Below are 15,823 nucleotides of genomic sequence, written 5' to 3'. Positions count from 1 at the left end.
AGAGGTTATAAATAGGTTATAAAAGATAATTAGTCAAGAGTCTAGAATGAATCCCACAATACTTTTTCACATGGATGTATCACCATCTGAACAATTATGTTTTCTCATTGATCTACTGGAGATGCAGATAACAAAAGATGTTTCCCTCATCACCCCGCCTCTCCCCTTTTTCAGATACTGTGGTTGGCCAGAAGAGGATCACATGGTGTTTCAGATGGTCATGAGTCAGTACCCACATGACCTGAACAACTACCGAACTCTCTCCATGGACATGTTACAGAGACTTCTCCCTCACAGATTAAGACAGGAGCTGGTCAGTTTGTATGCTTTTCTTGATGATCAGTGCCTCTGCTTCTCCCTGGTCAGTGTCTTTATATTTCCCTGGTCAGTATTTCTATATCTCCCTGGTCAGTGGATCTATATCTACTTGATCAGTGTCTCCATATATCCCTGGTCTGTGGATCTATATCTCCTTGGTCAGTGTCTCCATATCTCCCTGGTCTGTGTCTCTATATGTCCTTGGTCAGTGGATCTATATCTCCTTGGTCAGTGTCTCCTTATCACCCTGGTCATTGTCTCTATATCTCCCTGGTCAGTGTCTCAATATCTCATTGGCCAGTATTTCTATATCTCCCTGGTCAGTGGATCTATATCTCCCTGGTCAGTGGATTTATATCTCCTTGGTCAGTGTCTTTGTATCTGCTTGGTCAGTGTCTCTATATTTCATTGGTCAGTGGTTCTATATCTCCTTGGTTGATGGTTCTGCTCTTTTCCTGATCGGTGTGTCTGTATCTCTCTCCGGTCCATGTCGGTGCTCTCATAAGGCTGTGCTGTAGATCCGGTGTAGCTGCAGAGGAGAGGATGATGTGCTTGACAGGCTCTGAGATGTGCATTGTCACCTCTGTGGACATGGCTGTCCCTGCTCCCTTCCTCTGCTGCCTCTTTCTACCTGCAGCTCTCCCGTCACCATGACGACCGCCAGAGTACAACTCTCCCTCTCCAAGACTTGTCTCTGTGTCATTTCCAGCTGGGTGCTGCACTTGATGGAACATTCAGCCCTCAGCGTTAGCACAAACCATTCCGTCATTTCCACTGATTCTGTTTCAGTGTCTTTTTTTCCATTTCCTACGAAGAAGCCCTGAGCAACAAAAGATGTTTCTTTTACTCACTTTCTAGCTGCATATCGTTGTCATTACCCTATGCACTGGCCTGAGATAGAGGCCATTATTAATATAAAAAGAATGTTTGTATTTTCAAGAATATTGGTTTATTTGTGACAGGAACATCAAAGCTTTCCAAATAGCACTCTGGCAGAATAATATTTGTTTGAGCAAATAAGGGTATGCCTTTTAGATGAAAACAGACGGTGTTGCATTTTGACTCTTGGGCTACAATCCAGTCCTAATGGAAAACACATATACATCTCAGTAATGATAATTTAAAAGCCATTCTTTTCTAAGTCTGTATATGTATAAAGCAATGATTTTGTAGGGGAACAACCATCATATTATTCTAAAATAGACTGAAACACTCATTGAGTCTTTACGTGATTTCAGACGTACAGCTAATGTGTATAAATAGTACAATCCTAAGCAGGGCTTAAACCATATGGCGTCACTTGAGTATTTGAAACCTTATGAACAGAATGTTCAGTGATCTCTGTACACTCTGTCAGCTTCATTGGGCGGTAGGTTATAATTTTCAGTTTTTCACTGCATTGCTGTCATGCTCTGAGCACACATGGGGTGACAGCTCAGGAGGTAAGACCAATTGTCTGGCAGTCGGAGGGTTGCCGGTTCAAACCCCGCCCTGGGCGTGTCGAAGTGTCCTTGAGCAAGACACCTAACCCCTAACCCCTAACTGCTCTGGCGAATGAGAGGCATCAATTGTAAAGCGCTTTGGATAAAAGCGCTATATAAATGCAGTCCATTTACCATTTACCACACACATGCTCACAATAAGCTGTGACTTCCTTCATCATTTAAAGCTGCATACATCTCCCATACACCCCCATGGTGCTTATGTAAGCTATCTGTTGATTGTCCCATCTAGGTGCCAAAATGTCAATAGCACAGCCCAAAGGTATGTGGTTATTTCTCAAACGGCCGATCATTCCCTTATGGAAACTTGGGTAGGTTTTGTTACATAACTGGCAGGGGACCTATCTGTTATACTCTGCTTAATGAGTTTATGAAACCACTGTGGAATTTTGTCTTCTCTTAATCACTTTTGTGGGATTCTGTGATCATCCAACTCCTATTTATTATTACTGGAGGTATAGTCTCAGAGATGGATTATTGTTCCATAGAAAGTAAAAGAGTTGATTTTTGTGAGACAGTAAAGGAGAATATAAAAATAAACATGGTAGCTTAGTTTAATGCAATTGCTCATTAGACAAAAATCTCTTATTAAAGCTTCCCTTTAATTTAACAGTTGCCTCATCCTTACCTATAAGTGCCACTAGTGTTCAATAAGGTACTTTCTTGTATAAGTTAGTTAATAACTGTCAAAAAGTTAAATTGAAAGTAACACTTAATTCATTTGTTTTTTCAATTCATGTTTATTTCTCAGTTTTCTTTAAAAAGAAATTATTGTTTTAAGATTCAAAAGGGCCTTAAAAATGGTATCATCTCAATTAAAAGTAATAGCTCAGGCTTTTTTTAAGGCTCTTTTGAGTCTATTTTCCAAATGTATAAAGCGAAAAATAAGCCATTGATATCTGGCAACTCAGCTTGTCATGAAACCTACACATTTCCACATTTCCAATGTCAGGTTAGATAACTCGCTTGGTGGCACAGCATAGCATTGGCAGTAGATTTACGTCTCAGCAAGCGTGTTCCTCTGCACAGCTATATTATATTTTTCATCCAGGGTTCCCATGCAGCCACTTATACAGCAAGTCATGATGCCTGTTCAGTCCCTATGGTACGTTCAGTACTAATAAAACATTAATCAGACACATTAACATATTTGTACAATGAGCCATATTCCCATCACATCACATTTTTCAATAAAAAAATAATAAATCACCTTGTTGATGATGTAAGAAACATGTTCTTATTGACCAATACCAAATCCTCCTGCTCTGAGCACTATTAATGTATTTTTTCATAATAAAAACCAACTAATTCAAAATCTCAATAGATAAGTGCTTAATATCACCGTATTTGTTCACTGTTGTTCTTCATTATATACCAATGAAAAAATACTGATTTTCATTGCACAGGATTTCTTGTTGAGTCCTTGAGTTTGTCACCTTTTATACACATCCTGTCAGAGAAACAGCATGAAAAGGCTGTTCTGGCACTTTTGACTTGATTTCTCAAGCTGTTAACCCTGGGAGTCAGGTAAAACTGCACATACATGAAAAGAAATGTCAAATAAAAGCTTCTATCAAATGAATCAGACTTCCTTCCACAATCTTCCCATTGAAGAAATAAATGTGAATCTCTCAAAACTGTTGAACATGTCACATATGGAGGGCTCACTTGGTAATGGCACTTGGTGAGAGTGCACACAGAGGCCTTTAGCCTGGACATTGCTAGTTTGAGATTGGGCTGTGCTGTTAGTTAACATTGACTGGGAGTCCACAGCAGTTGGACACAGTAAGCTTTGTTCCACCAGGGTGGGGGCTGGGCTTAAGTCATCCAGGGCTCTGCCCTCTTGCACAAATGTTATCCAGTTGCTCAACTGACAGCTGCAGTTTATGAGTTATGCTATGAGACAGCTCCTCTCTTCTGAACAATGCTCCTAGCTTGGATTTTAGTGGCATTGTGGTCATGTGAAAGTATAGTACAATTTGTGATTCAAAATGGGAGATAAGGGAGGAAAATCTCAATGTTTTGTTAGATACTGTACGTGTATATATATATATATATATATATATATATATATATATATATTGTAGCAGAACCAGGGGTGTGGGGTTTCCATGTCACAAGTTGAATAACTAAAACACACAAACGAAGTACAATTAAACAAGGAAAGTTTATTGGGGGAAACTCACAAAGGGGAAGGGGGGAAATCAGGCAACCAGTCCAATTCCACAATCCGTATCCATATTCCATGTCCGTATTCCAAAGTCCAAATCCGAAGCCTGGTTCTCAAACAGAACGAGTCGATACACAAGCGGGTAGTCAGGCAGTCCAGGTCACAACAGTAATTCAATTGATTATTCACAATGCTCTCTCTTTCTCTTCTCACCAAACGCGTTTCCCTCACGGTACTTTGCAATTACCTCATGTTTCGGCTCTCGCTTTATCCCCGAGCCTTGAGTGCGTAATGACCGACCGGTGCGTCTGATTATTGCCGGACCTCCTTCTGTGGTTCGGGGGTGGAGCCAACGTGCTGCCAGGTACCTGTCCTCCACTACCAATCCCCGCACCTCTCCCCGCCGCCTGTCACTATATATATATATATATATATATATATATATATATGTGTGTGTATATATGAACATGGGCAAAATGTGCAATGAAAATTGATCCAGCTACATACTATGCAATTAAATGCAGCATGTGGTTATCTGACAAACACTTGTAGGTCATTGATCTAAAAGGAAACTGTTAAAAAAGGAACATGTTGAATGTTTGTTTTTAGGTGTGTACTCAAATGCTTTACTCTGATCAGTCAGAAGCTGCTTCATATGCAGTATATTTGGGTCGAGCGTTCGTAACCACATTCAGCATATTTGCAGTGCTGACTCAGCCTTGAAACAGCACAGGAGTCTCGCTCAGTGTTCTTTATTTGGTTTAATTGCAAATGTATGGCTTCATTTAGACAAGAGTGCCTGCATGTATGTGGAAATGACTAAAACATCTGCACAAAGTCTATAGAATGTTTACTAGTAGTGGGCTCTAGGAGAACATTTTGGGTGGTTGTTTCTGTGTGCAGATGTGGCTTTGCCTGGTGTGATATTAATTAGTATTTGGACCCTTATTTTTATGGTGATTAATACATACCTAATTCTCATTTATAAAATATCCTGTGATTTAGTCTGTTTTCAGGAGCCAGAAGGTTGCTTTCAGTAGCGTTTTCACCTTCAGTAACAGGAGTTATTTGAAGGGGAGCAGCTGACTGCATACAGTATTGCAGTAAAACTCCCAAAGCTAGGATTCAGCCACTGCTCTGAGTATACTGTGGCACACGGCTTCCAGGCTGTCCACGAAAAGTTGCAATAACACAAACACATTCTGACACAGGCACGCGCGCATGCATATGCAATATGTATGCGGGCAGACAGACACCACGCACACTCATATGCAAGCAAGATACTCATAGATGCAGCCATGAATGAAGAGACAGACAGGAAGGCACACAGGCATAGAAACACAGAGGACGATAATGTACCAGGTGCAGCTATGATACCTGTGCGTTCTCAAACACACGACGATATATGTTAATATACACGGTTTGCCTTTCCGCCTCAGGCACGTGAGTTACATGGCCAGGGCTGTCAGCTCCTCTCAATTCCAATAAAAGCAGCCAGCCGTCTGATGCCCGCGAGCCGTCGGTTAGCCGCCATTAGTCCGTGCATTTATATCATTTCTCTGTGCTCCACTAAAGCAGTCATGCATGGCTGCCGCTGCCGTGCGATTCGTGGCACGATGATGAATTGCCGCAGACTCTCCCTGCTCGCGGAGCGGCGGCCGCTGGAAACACTGTCAGGAGTGGAGATCCCGAGAAACCCGGGCAACTGTTCAACCGTGAATGTGTTACTGTCCATTTAAAACCAAGTGTGCGTGATCCCGGTCCACTGCGAAAAATGTGCGGTCCGCTGTGAACTGTGCCTCTTTGTCACGGTTCCACTGCTAACTGTGTGGGTATTTTACTGGCCTGTGGTGACCCATGTGGGTATCACATTATATTACGTAACATTCATTTAGCAGACACTCATATCCAGATCAACTTACAAAGTAAGAGAACGTAATTAAATCCATCTTTTATCTGAGTTATCTGAGCAACATTCCCAGACCAGTGAGTCTATGTGCATCATTAAAATGCTAAATTTAATTAAATTTATACCCATCTTTATGTAAATACAAATAATACAACTAAAAGACATAATGGATATAGTATAAACGCACTATAGTTATACAGACAGCATTGATATAAAGCTACTACATGTACTATAACAATACTAGAGTAATTAACCTTACATAAGAAAAGAGTACTAGATGGTGGTGTCACAGTTCCCCTGTGAATCATGTTGGCATGTTACTGTTTCAGTCTTGTGGCTGTATTCATGGTCCAGGTGTGTCCAACGGAGATGTGTTCTATTGCAGAAGGACCACGAGCAGTCTTGGGACCAGTACCGCTTTGCTCAGATCCATCAGCGGGCAGTGCTCCAGAGTTGGTGGCGGGACCGGGCCGGACTGCTGATCAAGTCTCTGGCAATTTTGGAAGAGGCCCGGGTGGCCCACCAGGAAGAGCTGACCCTGCAGAGCCAACGGAGACACCAGCAGGAGATCTCCAACCAGCTGAAAGAGAAGGTGTCCTTTTAAGATCTATGCTACAGCTTTGGTATACAGCAGCCTGACACTATAATTATCAAAAAGAAAAGAGTGCCTCATACCTACCGATGCAGAGGCTCTTGTTCAGAGTAAATCGCACTGATTGCAGTTTTAACACATAATACATTTGTACAGCTTGATAGGTTGATAGTACCTTGCTTAATGGTACAATTGGCAGTGCCCCAGCTGGGAGCCCACAACCAGTTCAAGTGAAGCTCTGCTACACGGCCATCCTATATGACACCTTTTGTTAGCACCAAACATAATGGGTATTTTACTGCCATACCATGAGAACTATGGCTGCTATTTTTGACAAGAGAAATGTATCTATAGTTCTTTGCAATATATACAAAAATGATATATCCAGCTCAAACTGTTTACTGTAGATTTTCCAGTAAATTAAAAAGTGAATTTTCATTAGTTAATGTTGCAGCATAATTTTATATTTGCTGCAACATAAGCTAATACTTTCAAAAAATATTGAAAAGAGAATGCTGCCTTGGCTTCAAAAAGGTTGAAATGGAGAGGTGCTCAATGCGAGGTGGGGCTTGCATCCATATAGAAGAAAATGAAAATTTGTATTCCAAGAAGTGCCTTGGAGTTTTGTGGTGCTTTCGGCCTACAAATGTTTATTTCCTTCTTTTTTTTACAGATTATTTGTACTGTGTGTTGACTCTGAAATGTGTAAAAATGTGTAAACATACATTTTAATGTGTGAGTAAAACAAATGGGTAGTTCCGTTAAGATTTAACAAATAGAACATCTGTCCAATTTTCTGCTTGGAGACCATTGACATCGACATCCAGTTTTCAGGGTTTTGTTACAGCTGACAAACGTGGTACAACACTGCATCACAGTGGTTCTTGTGGAAGAGAACTTTGCAAATGCAATCTGAAAGATGGAAAACAAGCACAGAATGCAGACATGCTGTGCAAATGGGTTGGCCATGGCTTATCAACAATAAGGAGGGGTGGTTACAGCATGTCTATGGACTAATCAGGCAGTGTGCCTTTAAGATTTATGCAAATTTCTCTCAACACTGTAATTATACGATGGGCTTCCTTTCCCATTCTGTGCATAAGGATCGCACGTTTACAATTGTGTTGCCAGCTCTGGCTTTTTCATGTAAATTGACTGATGTTTCATGGACTTGTGAGATTGAAAAGTCAACTTTAATTTTGGCTTTGTTATCAGCAGTAGACACATTTATGCAGACACTGATGCACACACTTTGAGCACAGCTCGTTCTTGACTCATTACTTAGACCTTTCATTGCAAGGTCACAACCTTCTTGGCAGAAGTAACAAGAGCTAATGGACACCAGTTGCAAACCCACCTTACACCTTACACCATCTGAACATTTGGAGGATTTTGTAGCAAGGGAAAGACATATTTTCACCTCTAACTTTTAACCTTTTAGCTATGATACAAATTCATGAATGGCTATAGCTGAAGTATAAGTTATTACAGTATTTGTAAAATTCATATGCTGCCCTGTTGGAAAAACATGGCATGGAAAGATATTTTGAAGGTTCCATATGTAAACATTACTTAAAATAAAAGTAAAAGTAAATTTCTCCCCTACCCTAATCAGGAAGTGATTAAAACGGATACACCCGGTGAGTTTAATCTCAGGCCAATCAGTGACATTATTGGACAATTGACCATCAGGCGGGAGAGAAAACCAGCTGTTCTACTGGCCTTGAGGGCCAGATTTTTGAGTGTCCTTTGCAATACTCAATACTCATTGATACAGTTCATAACTTATTTGTTTAGTTTTTTTCCACACTGCAGACTACAGTTAAGTTTGCATAGAGTAGAGTCAGAGGAAGACCTTTTCCTATGCAGCTATAACAGGTAGTCCACAGGCACTGTTTTACCAACAGGGGTCACTAGATAGCAATGAAAATGGACCCCTAATCAACAAAACCCTCCCATACTGGCCACAGATGGCACCGACATGGTCCGAATCGAATCCAAGGCCACGGGGCTCAGCCATTCACCACAGAGTGGTGTCTTAACCAAATTAGCCACCCAGCAGCAAGAACTGGATTTTATAAAAGGGATTTCATTATATTTATATGCTGTAAGGGAGATTGTGAATACATTGTAGATTCACCATTTAAATTATGTAAATTATGAACAGAAAGCAGGTCATAAAATGGAAGCTAGCCTAGCATTCCTCTGCAGAACAAAAATGCTGACAAATTACTTCCTGGACTCCCAGGGGTGTACAGTACATTTTCCTTTTAATCCATGCGACCCCACAACTGTTACCAAACACAAAGCATTTCAGAGGAATCTGCATAGTAACAAAATAGAGTTGGTTCCAAAACAAGATATATCCATTTGGGGAAAATAACCTTGTCTGAAGTTCATTACTCAATATCTCCATAATAAAGAGGATTAAATCTGCAAACATGATTATTTTGTAAATAAATGACCTAGGATAGGTAATATATTTTTAGAAGACCAATCATTTTATGAAGAGTAGGTGTCACTTTTTTAAAATGGTGGACATCTCGTTTTGGAACAAAACTCTTCAGTTACAAACAGAACAGCTGTTGTGTGTTCATGAGTTTGTATTGCAGTAGCTTTGTGTATGAGCATTCATGCATAATCATTACTTGCATAGTCTTTTTAGTAGAATATATAATGAAGGGCTTATTACAGCCCTCGAGGGAATCCCCCCTCCCCCCTTTGCCCTGCTAAGCATTATCAGATCTGGAAAAGGTAGATGAAATCAGGAAAAAATTAGTTGTTGCAATGGAAGCAGTGGCTTCTGGGAAGTTTGGCTTGCTGATGTGGTGGGTCGTGACAGATGTAGAAAGGCAGCTGGTCCTCTGCGACACTCTGGCAATTCCAGATACAGATTTCATTACTGGCATCATTTTTTAGCACTGCTTCTAAAAATGGCAAGTCATTCATTCTGTCTATCCCAGACAGACAAACAAGACACAAAAAGTCAGTCAGCCTGCTGAAAGGAACCGCATAAACATTGACATTTCCTTGAATGCATGTATATGCATGTATATACACACACACACACACACACATACACTGTATGCTCTCATACATACATATATTATCTGTACTCACACATACACACACAAGGATATCCTCACTTACATAGTTGTATGCATAAATACACATGTACACATACAGAAACACACATACATCACATACAGGCATATAATCACTATAAATAATGCTTTTGAGCGAAGCGCCTCCTGCTGTCTCATCTGTAATCCTCTATCAGGAAGCCGCTTTAGAGCTGTGCCCAGTGTGTCATTTCAAATCTAGCTTGGTACTCACTGTGCAGATTAATCTCTTACCCGTACAACAAATAGATGCACACTCACGTGGGTATCAACACACACTCATGCATAGATGCACATACACACACTTACCCAGACATACATATATACACACACGCAAACCGCAGATCCAGCGTTTGCATCGATCATAGTGCTTACAGCCCCCTGGGTTCTCTGCATCACGCTCAATGAGGAGTCACCTTACTGGGCCAAGGTGTGCAGCTTGACTGATTGTGCAATTACATGTGCTGTTACAGAGGCTGTTGAAGAAATTCCTCCCTCTCCAGCTGTGATTCTTCACTGCTGTTACGTAACTCCCACTGAAAAGATTGTCAATTTGCAGATGAAATAGGCATTGATCAAAACTTACCTTTTTTTAATGAGCGCTTGCTAAATTTTTATGTGCTTTGTGTCAATGTGTCTGTGAATGCAGGATTTTTTCCCTTGAAGAGATTTTAATTGAGTCCTCTCAGCTTGATCAGGCTTCTTGCTCGTCTGCATGTGTGCTGCAGCACTGAAGTCTGTCAGATTATTTTCATAATTCTGTTCTGATTTATACATAAACTAAACCTTTGTGAGTTGGAGCCAGGGATAGGACATTTTGGAAAGTAAGAAGTCCTGCCAACTTCCATGGTGTTTTTGGCAGGTCCTAGAAAATATGGCACACTTAACATAAGGTATATAATGTAGGATTTCTTTTTTGAATGAGACCTTTCATAAAGGTACATTATCTGTGTGGAGTTTGCATGCATGTTCTGCCCTTGTCCGCATGGATTTCCTCCGGGTGCTCCAGTTTCCACACACAGTCCAAAGACATGCAGGTTAGGTTAATTGGCAAGTCTAAATTGCCCCTAGGTTTGAGTGTGTGAGTGAATGGTGTGTGTGCCCTGTGATGGACTGGCAAACTGTCCAGGGTGTATTCCTGACTCTCGCTCAATGCATGCTGGGATAGACTCCAGCAGCCTCCGCAACCCTGACCCGGAATAAGCAGGTTTATATAATGGAAGGATGGGTCAGTATACAAATATGTAAGACTTTTCTTATAGCAGTGTACATTTTTCCAGTTGAGCAGCAATTGCCATCCACTGTGAAATCATTACATTTCTGAGTTTCTAATGCAAAAAGTAAAATTTCAGTGATGTGCCATCCCCAACAGCTCACGTTTGCTGTTGAAACAACTACACAACTTCAGTTCAGAATGCTCACTTTATGAGGGAACTGTACTTTAAAACCAGAATGAGGGAACTGTTCTTTAAAACCAGAATGACAGATGTGACACTGCATAATCTAATCTAAGATTCTGTAAAAACTGTTTACATGATATGTTTAAAAAACATCAAGTCACCTTGAATGAGTGCTCAAATTTAAATAATGTAATGCTACTTTAAAACTAGAGACTCCACAGCATTTCCCTCCACAGCAACCTGAACAGATTTGTGGCTGTGCTCATTTGACACTGTAATAAAGAACATCCTTCTGCTTCCACAAATCGGTTCATGGATCACAGGTTTTTGTCAGCTCTTTAATTTATCTCATCATGCAATAATAAGTTAGGTAATTTATTTGCTGTGTATTTCAGTGCGTCTTACTTACTAATAAGCTGGAGTGAATGCTAAGCCTTTTGACATGGCGAAGATAAGCTATTTTCTGCCCAGTAAAGAGACCCAGGGTCACTCACTTCTAATGTCACAGTAATTTCAGTGAAATAAAAATCTGAGGCTGGGATTTCACAAAGCTGCTAACCTTATGAGAGTATGCTGCGATTTCCCGTGGAACCCGATTAACCAAAAGAAAGAGATTGTAAAGACTGTCTGTTTGCACTATTACCAGCCATTTCCTTTTGTCAGTAGGCAACCTTCTCCTTCAACAAAGATTATAATGAGTTTGTCTTTAAATAGTACATGAACTGTAAGGCCAGTTGAAATTACTGTGTTTGAAATCAGAAATGAGTTTAGATAAGGTGACTCAGTGGGTTTGGTGACTGTGCATTGGAAGCTGGAAAGTATTTGTTTGAAATACTTCTAGTACAAAGGTAATTTATTTTATAATGTATGGGGCATACAAGAAAAGTGACATGTGTCATCATAAATGTCATCATAATGATATTTCATGTATAGCATATTTTTGAAGAAAAAAAAGAGAGCAAATTTTAGGTCATGTTTGTCTTTTGCAGGAAAGTGATTATATAAAGTAATTGGCCAAGATTGTGTTGCTGACACCTTTGTAGTTTTAAACTGGCTAGCTAGCTAATAAAGCAAAAATTAAATGTGAATGGAACTGTAATTACATTCTTATGGGGATTACATTACTTGTGAATTTTAAAGAGAGAAAGAAGGTTCACTAACATCTTGAATCCTCACTTTTGCTACCTCTGCTGGAGTCTACAAAAAAAATCTAATAAATCTTATCAAGAATTTCCAGAGAATTATAAGAAACTGTAGCAGGAAGAATTTAAATTGAGGAGAGAGTCCATTCAGCTATTCAGATGTAAGTGACATCAATGATTATTATGGGATGTGACCAAAAGTTAGAAATTGAATTTATTATTAAATGGTAGTCAATGGGAAGGGTGCCCAAAACACAAGGAATATGAAAACAATATCTATTTCATAAATAATCAGGGTGTGCTCCCCATCATCTAGTTTGTGACAAGCATAATTTTAAAGTGAAAGTACCGTTTCTAATCAGTTCAGTTCTGGGTGAATGTGCAGTTCATTTTTATGTTTCACCTGTGTCTGCAACCTTCAAGCAAGGTTGTTACTCATCTCTGTTATAAGTTATGTATTTTTTTTTCAATTTCTTACACAGATTTTTGACTGTACCTAATAGATGGGTCACTTGCATGTCATGAGAATTTTTACATTTTTCTTATCAACGATCTCTTGTTACAGCTGACTTTTTATGCACTGACAAAACTGCAGTCATCACTGAATTCAGATAATTCAGTCTTTTCAGCAGTAGTCATTTCTGCTTGACATACCTGAACTATTTTATTTCTTTGAACATTTATTTTGCCTATTTTAAAATGTTTGCCTAGTTATGAATGCTTTATGAATTATTCACAACAGTAAACCCATCCTGTTGCTAATCCCATTCATCCCATTCTCCGACTACCAGGGCCATTTTTGTGTGTCATCCAAAGCATGCCTGAGGGCCTTCTTTTTGCTCCGCAAACCAGCGGAGTCGTTGTTCGCCTGGAGGAGTGCGTCGCTTGTGCAGCTGGCAGTCAGACCTCAGATGCCCGATCGGTCAGAAGAGCCGCTAATGCATGGTGGGATGGTGATGACCTTGCCGACTCCCTGGGAGGCATTACAGACCATTATATCGCCATCCCATGGGAGTGCCAGTCTCAGTTGGTGCTGTCTTGGTCAGTGTTTGATTCCAGACGATGGGAGTGTATGAACTAAGACCCAGTACATTAGTCATGTGCACCACTCCACTGCCCCCATTTAATATACCTGAATAGTTTTTAAATGGTTTACTTGAAGAAGAAATAATTATTGGCAAATATAGTTGGCTTTATTGCTACATAAGGTTTACCAATGCACCCACTGAAGTATAATTTCAACTGGCAAGAAATCACCAACTCTAGTATCCAAAATTCAAGAGGACAAGCTCCCTAATTTCAGACAGCTGCTCAGCTGGTCTTCTTAATCTGACAAAGGTAAACAACGTGATGTATTGAGTTTGGCTGAGCTCTGACAGTGCGTCTGAATTTGAGTTAAAGCTCTTAACAGGCAGAAAACAGTGCTTGTTTTTCCCTGAGCACAAAGCTGGGATTGATTTCTGTTCCTGGTATGAATGTGTGATGGACTGTCTCTCTTTGGGGAGGGCTGTGCGGTGCTGTGAACTGATGGAGCTGTAAATCAAACCTCCGGTGCGTGCTCCGGGTGTCCCCTGGGAGCCCGATTCTCTACCAACCTGTCGCTCTCTTGCTTACCATCAGCATGGATATGTCCAGAGTGTGCGACTTTGGGTTTCAGAGCAAACAGGCTCAGGTGTGTGTTCAAGGGTGCTGAGAGGGCACGTGGAGGGAGTTCAAGAATAAAGCCATCTGGCCTCCACAGTTCTGTTTGTTATTTTGAGAGGGCTCCTGTCCTGTGGGACTGAAATACACTTTTGTATATGTTTTGTATATGTTCTGGTTGCTAAAGGAATACAGGATTAAAGAATAAGCTCAATTAATCAGTTGATAAAACTGCATTTATATAGTGCATATGACAAAGAAATTGTCACAGTACGTTCCACATTATACTCTGGCATAAACCCCCACAACACAAGCTAGAGGTGACGGTGGCAAGCAAATAATTCTCTGAATGGCATGCAGGAAGAAACCTTGGGTGGAACCAGACTCAACAGTAGGAGCCTATGCTCAGGGTGTGGGCTCGTAAAAACAAAATATGATCAGGGCAATTAGCTCTCCATCTGATCTGTTCAGGACCGCATGAAGGTGCTCTGGATGCTTTCTTTTCAACTATTTGAAAAGGACAGTGGGTATCAGTGACATCATCTGCAGCCATGGTCAAACCAGCATCTGCATTGGTGGTGAATTCTTCCACCCAGCTTGTTCATAACAGCGCGACCTTCTCTGTAAAGCAGAACCTGTCCCTGAATGTACCGTTGCCGAGTGATGGGTGCTGAGTGACAACTGCTGATGACGAAGCCTCTATCTTTGTGCGCCTGCCCTTGTCCCCAGCTGCAGCTGTGGCGTGCCCAGCAGGAGGAAGTGGCCAGACTGGAGGCTGCCATCGCGTCCAGGAGACAGGAGGAAGAGGAAGACAGGCTGAGGAGGGAGCAGGAGAGAGACAGGGCCCGGAGGGCTGTACAGCAAGAGAGGGTAACGGCTAAAACACAGACTGCTCTCCGCACACATACACATCCCATCGTTTGAGCTGCTGAATGTTCCATGTCAGGCCTGAATTTTTGCAAATATTTGCATTATTAGCCATTTTTATTACTAAACATTTAAATTGAAAGCATTTAGCAGTCACTCCTATCCACAGCTTATGGTATGTACATATGATCCACTTACACAGCTGAATATTGACTAAAGAAATTCAGGTTAAGTACCTTGCTGAAGGGTACAACACCTGTGCCCTACCTGGGAATCGAACCCTTAACTTTGGATTTGCAAGCATTGTTACATTATATTGCTGCCAATACCAAGCTTTAACCTATGGAAAACGTTTGCAGGAGAGCCCAGTGACACCTTGAAATTGTTTATGTCATAACATAAGTGTTAATACGTGCAGTAGTGCATCCGCTTAATGCTATTGAACTGATATTGGGCAGCTTATATGAAAGCACTGGCTTCTGAATTGGCACCAGTGAGTGGATAAGCCACAGGCTGTCCTAGTGCTGTTTTACTGAATGTGTTGGTTACCTATTTTCATATTCCACAAGTTCTCTTGCAGATTTGTGTATGGACACCGCATCATTGCTTTTTAGACTCTTTCTCTCTTTACATATTTATTATTTATTGCATGAGCCTTTTTCCATCTCATCCTTCACTATACAATGAATGGGACAAAATACAGTGCAGTCCACTAAAATGGGGTAACAATGTATAAAAAGGGCTGTAATTCCTACACAGTTTACCCAGTATGGATGTACCCTCACATAACCTTAAATTAAAACTGACAGTGTGTACTTTAACCTCACATTCATTGTTTTATTTCAAATCCAATGTGCTGGAGTACGGAGCCAGAAAAACAATAATTATGACACTGTCCAAATACTTACGCACTGCTTTACGGATAAATTTAGCATGATTGAAAAACAAAATTCTGATTATATAATATTTTGAACCCAAATGGAAAAAAAATTCTTATTTTGAGATATATGTTCTCTCCGAACATTTTTTGACGATGCCTGCATGAGTGAGCTAAGATGACGTGACATTTTGTGTGGTGTATTATTAAACAGATCAGAGAGCCCATTACAAGTGCATATCATGCATATTGCACAGCCTTCAGCATAGTTAAGGAGGTACAG

General features: G+C 40.6%; 1 protein-coding gene across 3 annotated transcripts in view; it reads left to right on the top strand.

The window, feature by feature from the left end:
- The window catches only part of LOC118224242 (coiled-coil domain-containing protein 148-like), a 56,443-nt gene that overhangs the window by 25,900 nt on the left and 14,720 nt on the right, over window positions 1-15,823 (top strand). For all 3 annotated transcript variants that reach the window (XM_035411551.1, XM_035411550.1, XM_035411552.1), the window contains 3 exons: window positions 175-313; window positions 6,285-6,491; window positions 14,526-14,666. In XM_035411551.1, the coding sequence (XP_035267442.1) occupies window positions 175-313; window positions 6,285-6,491; window positions 14,526-14,666 (487 nt within the window). The remainder of the gene's footprint in view (window positions 1-174; window positions 314-6,284; window positions 6,492-14,525; window positions 14,667-15,823) is intronic.

The sequence above is a fragment of the Anguilla anguilla genome, chromosome 3, assembly GCF_013347855.1.
Source record: "Anguilla anguilla isolate fAngAng1 chromosome 3, fAngAng1.pri, whole genome shotgun sequence".
NCBI lineage: Eukaryota > Metazoa > Chordata > Actinopteri > Anguilliformes > Anguillidae > Anguilla > Anguilla anguilla.
Note: the sequence above shows the minus strand (reverse complement) of the source record. Positions and strands in the feature narration are given on the sequence as shown.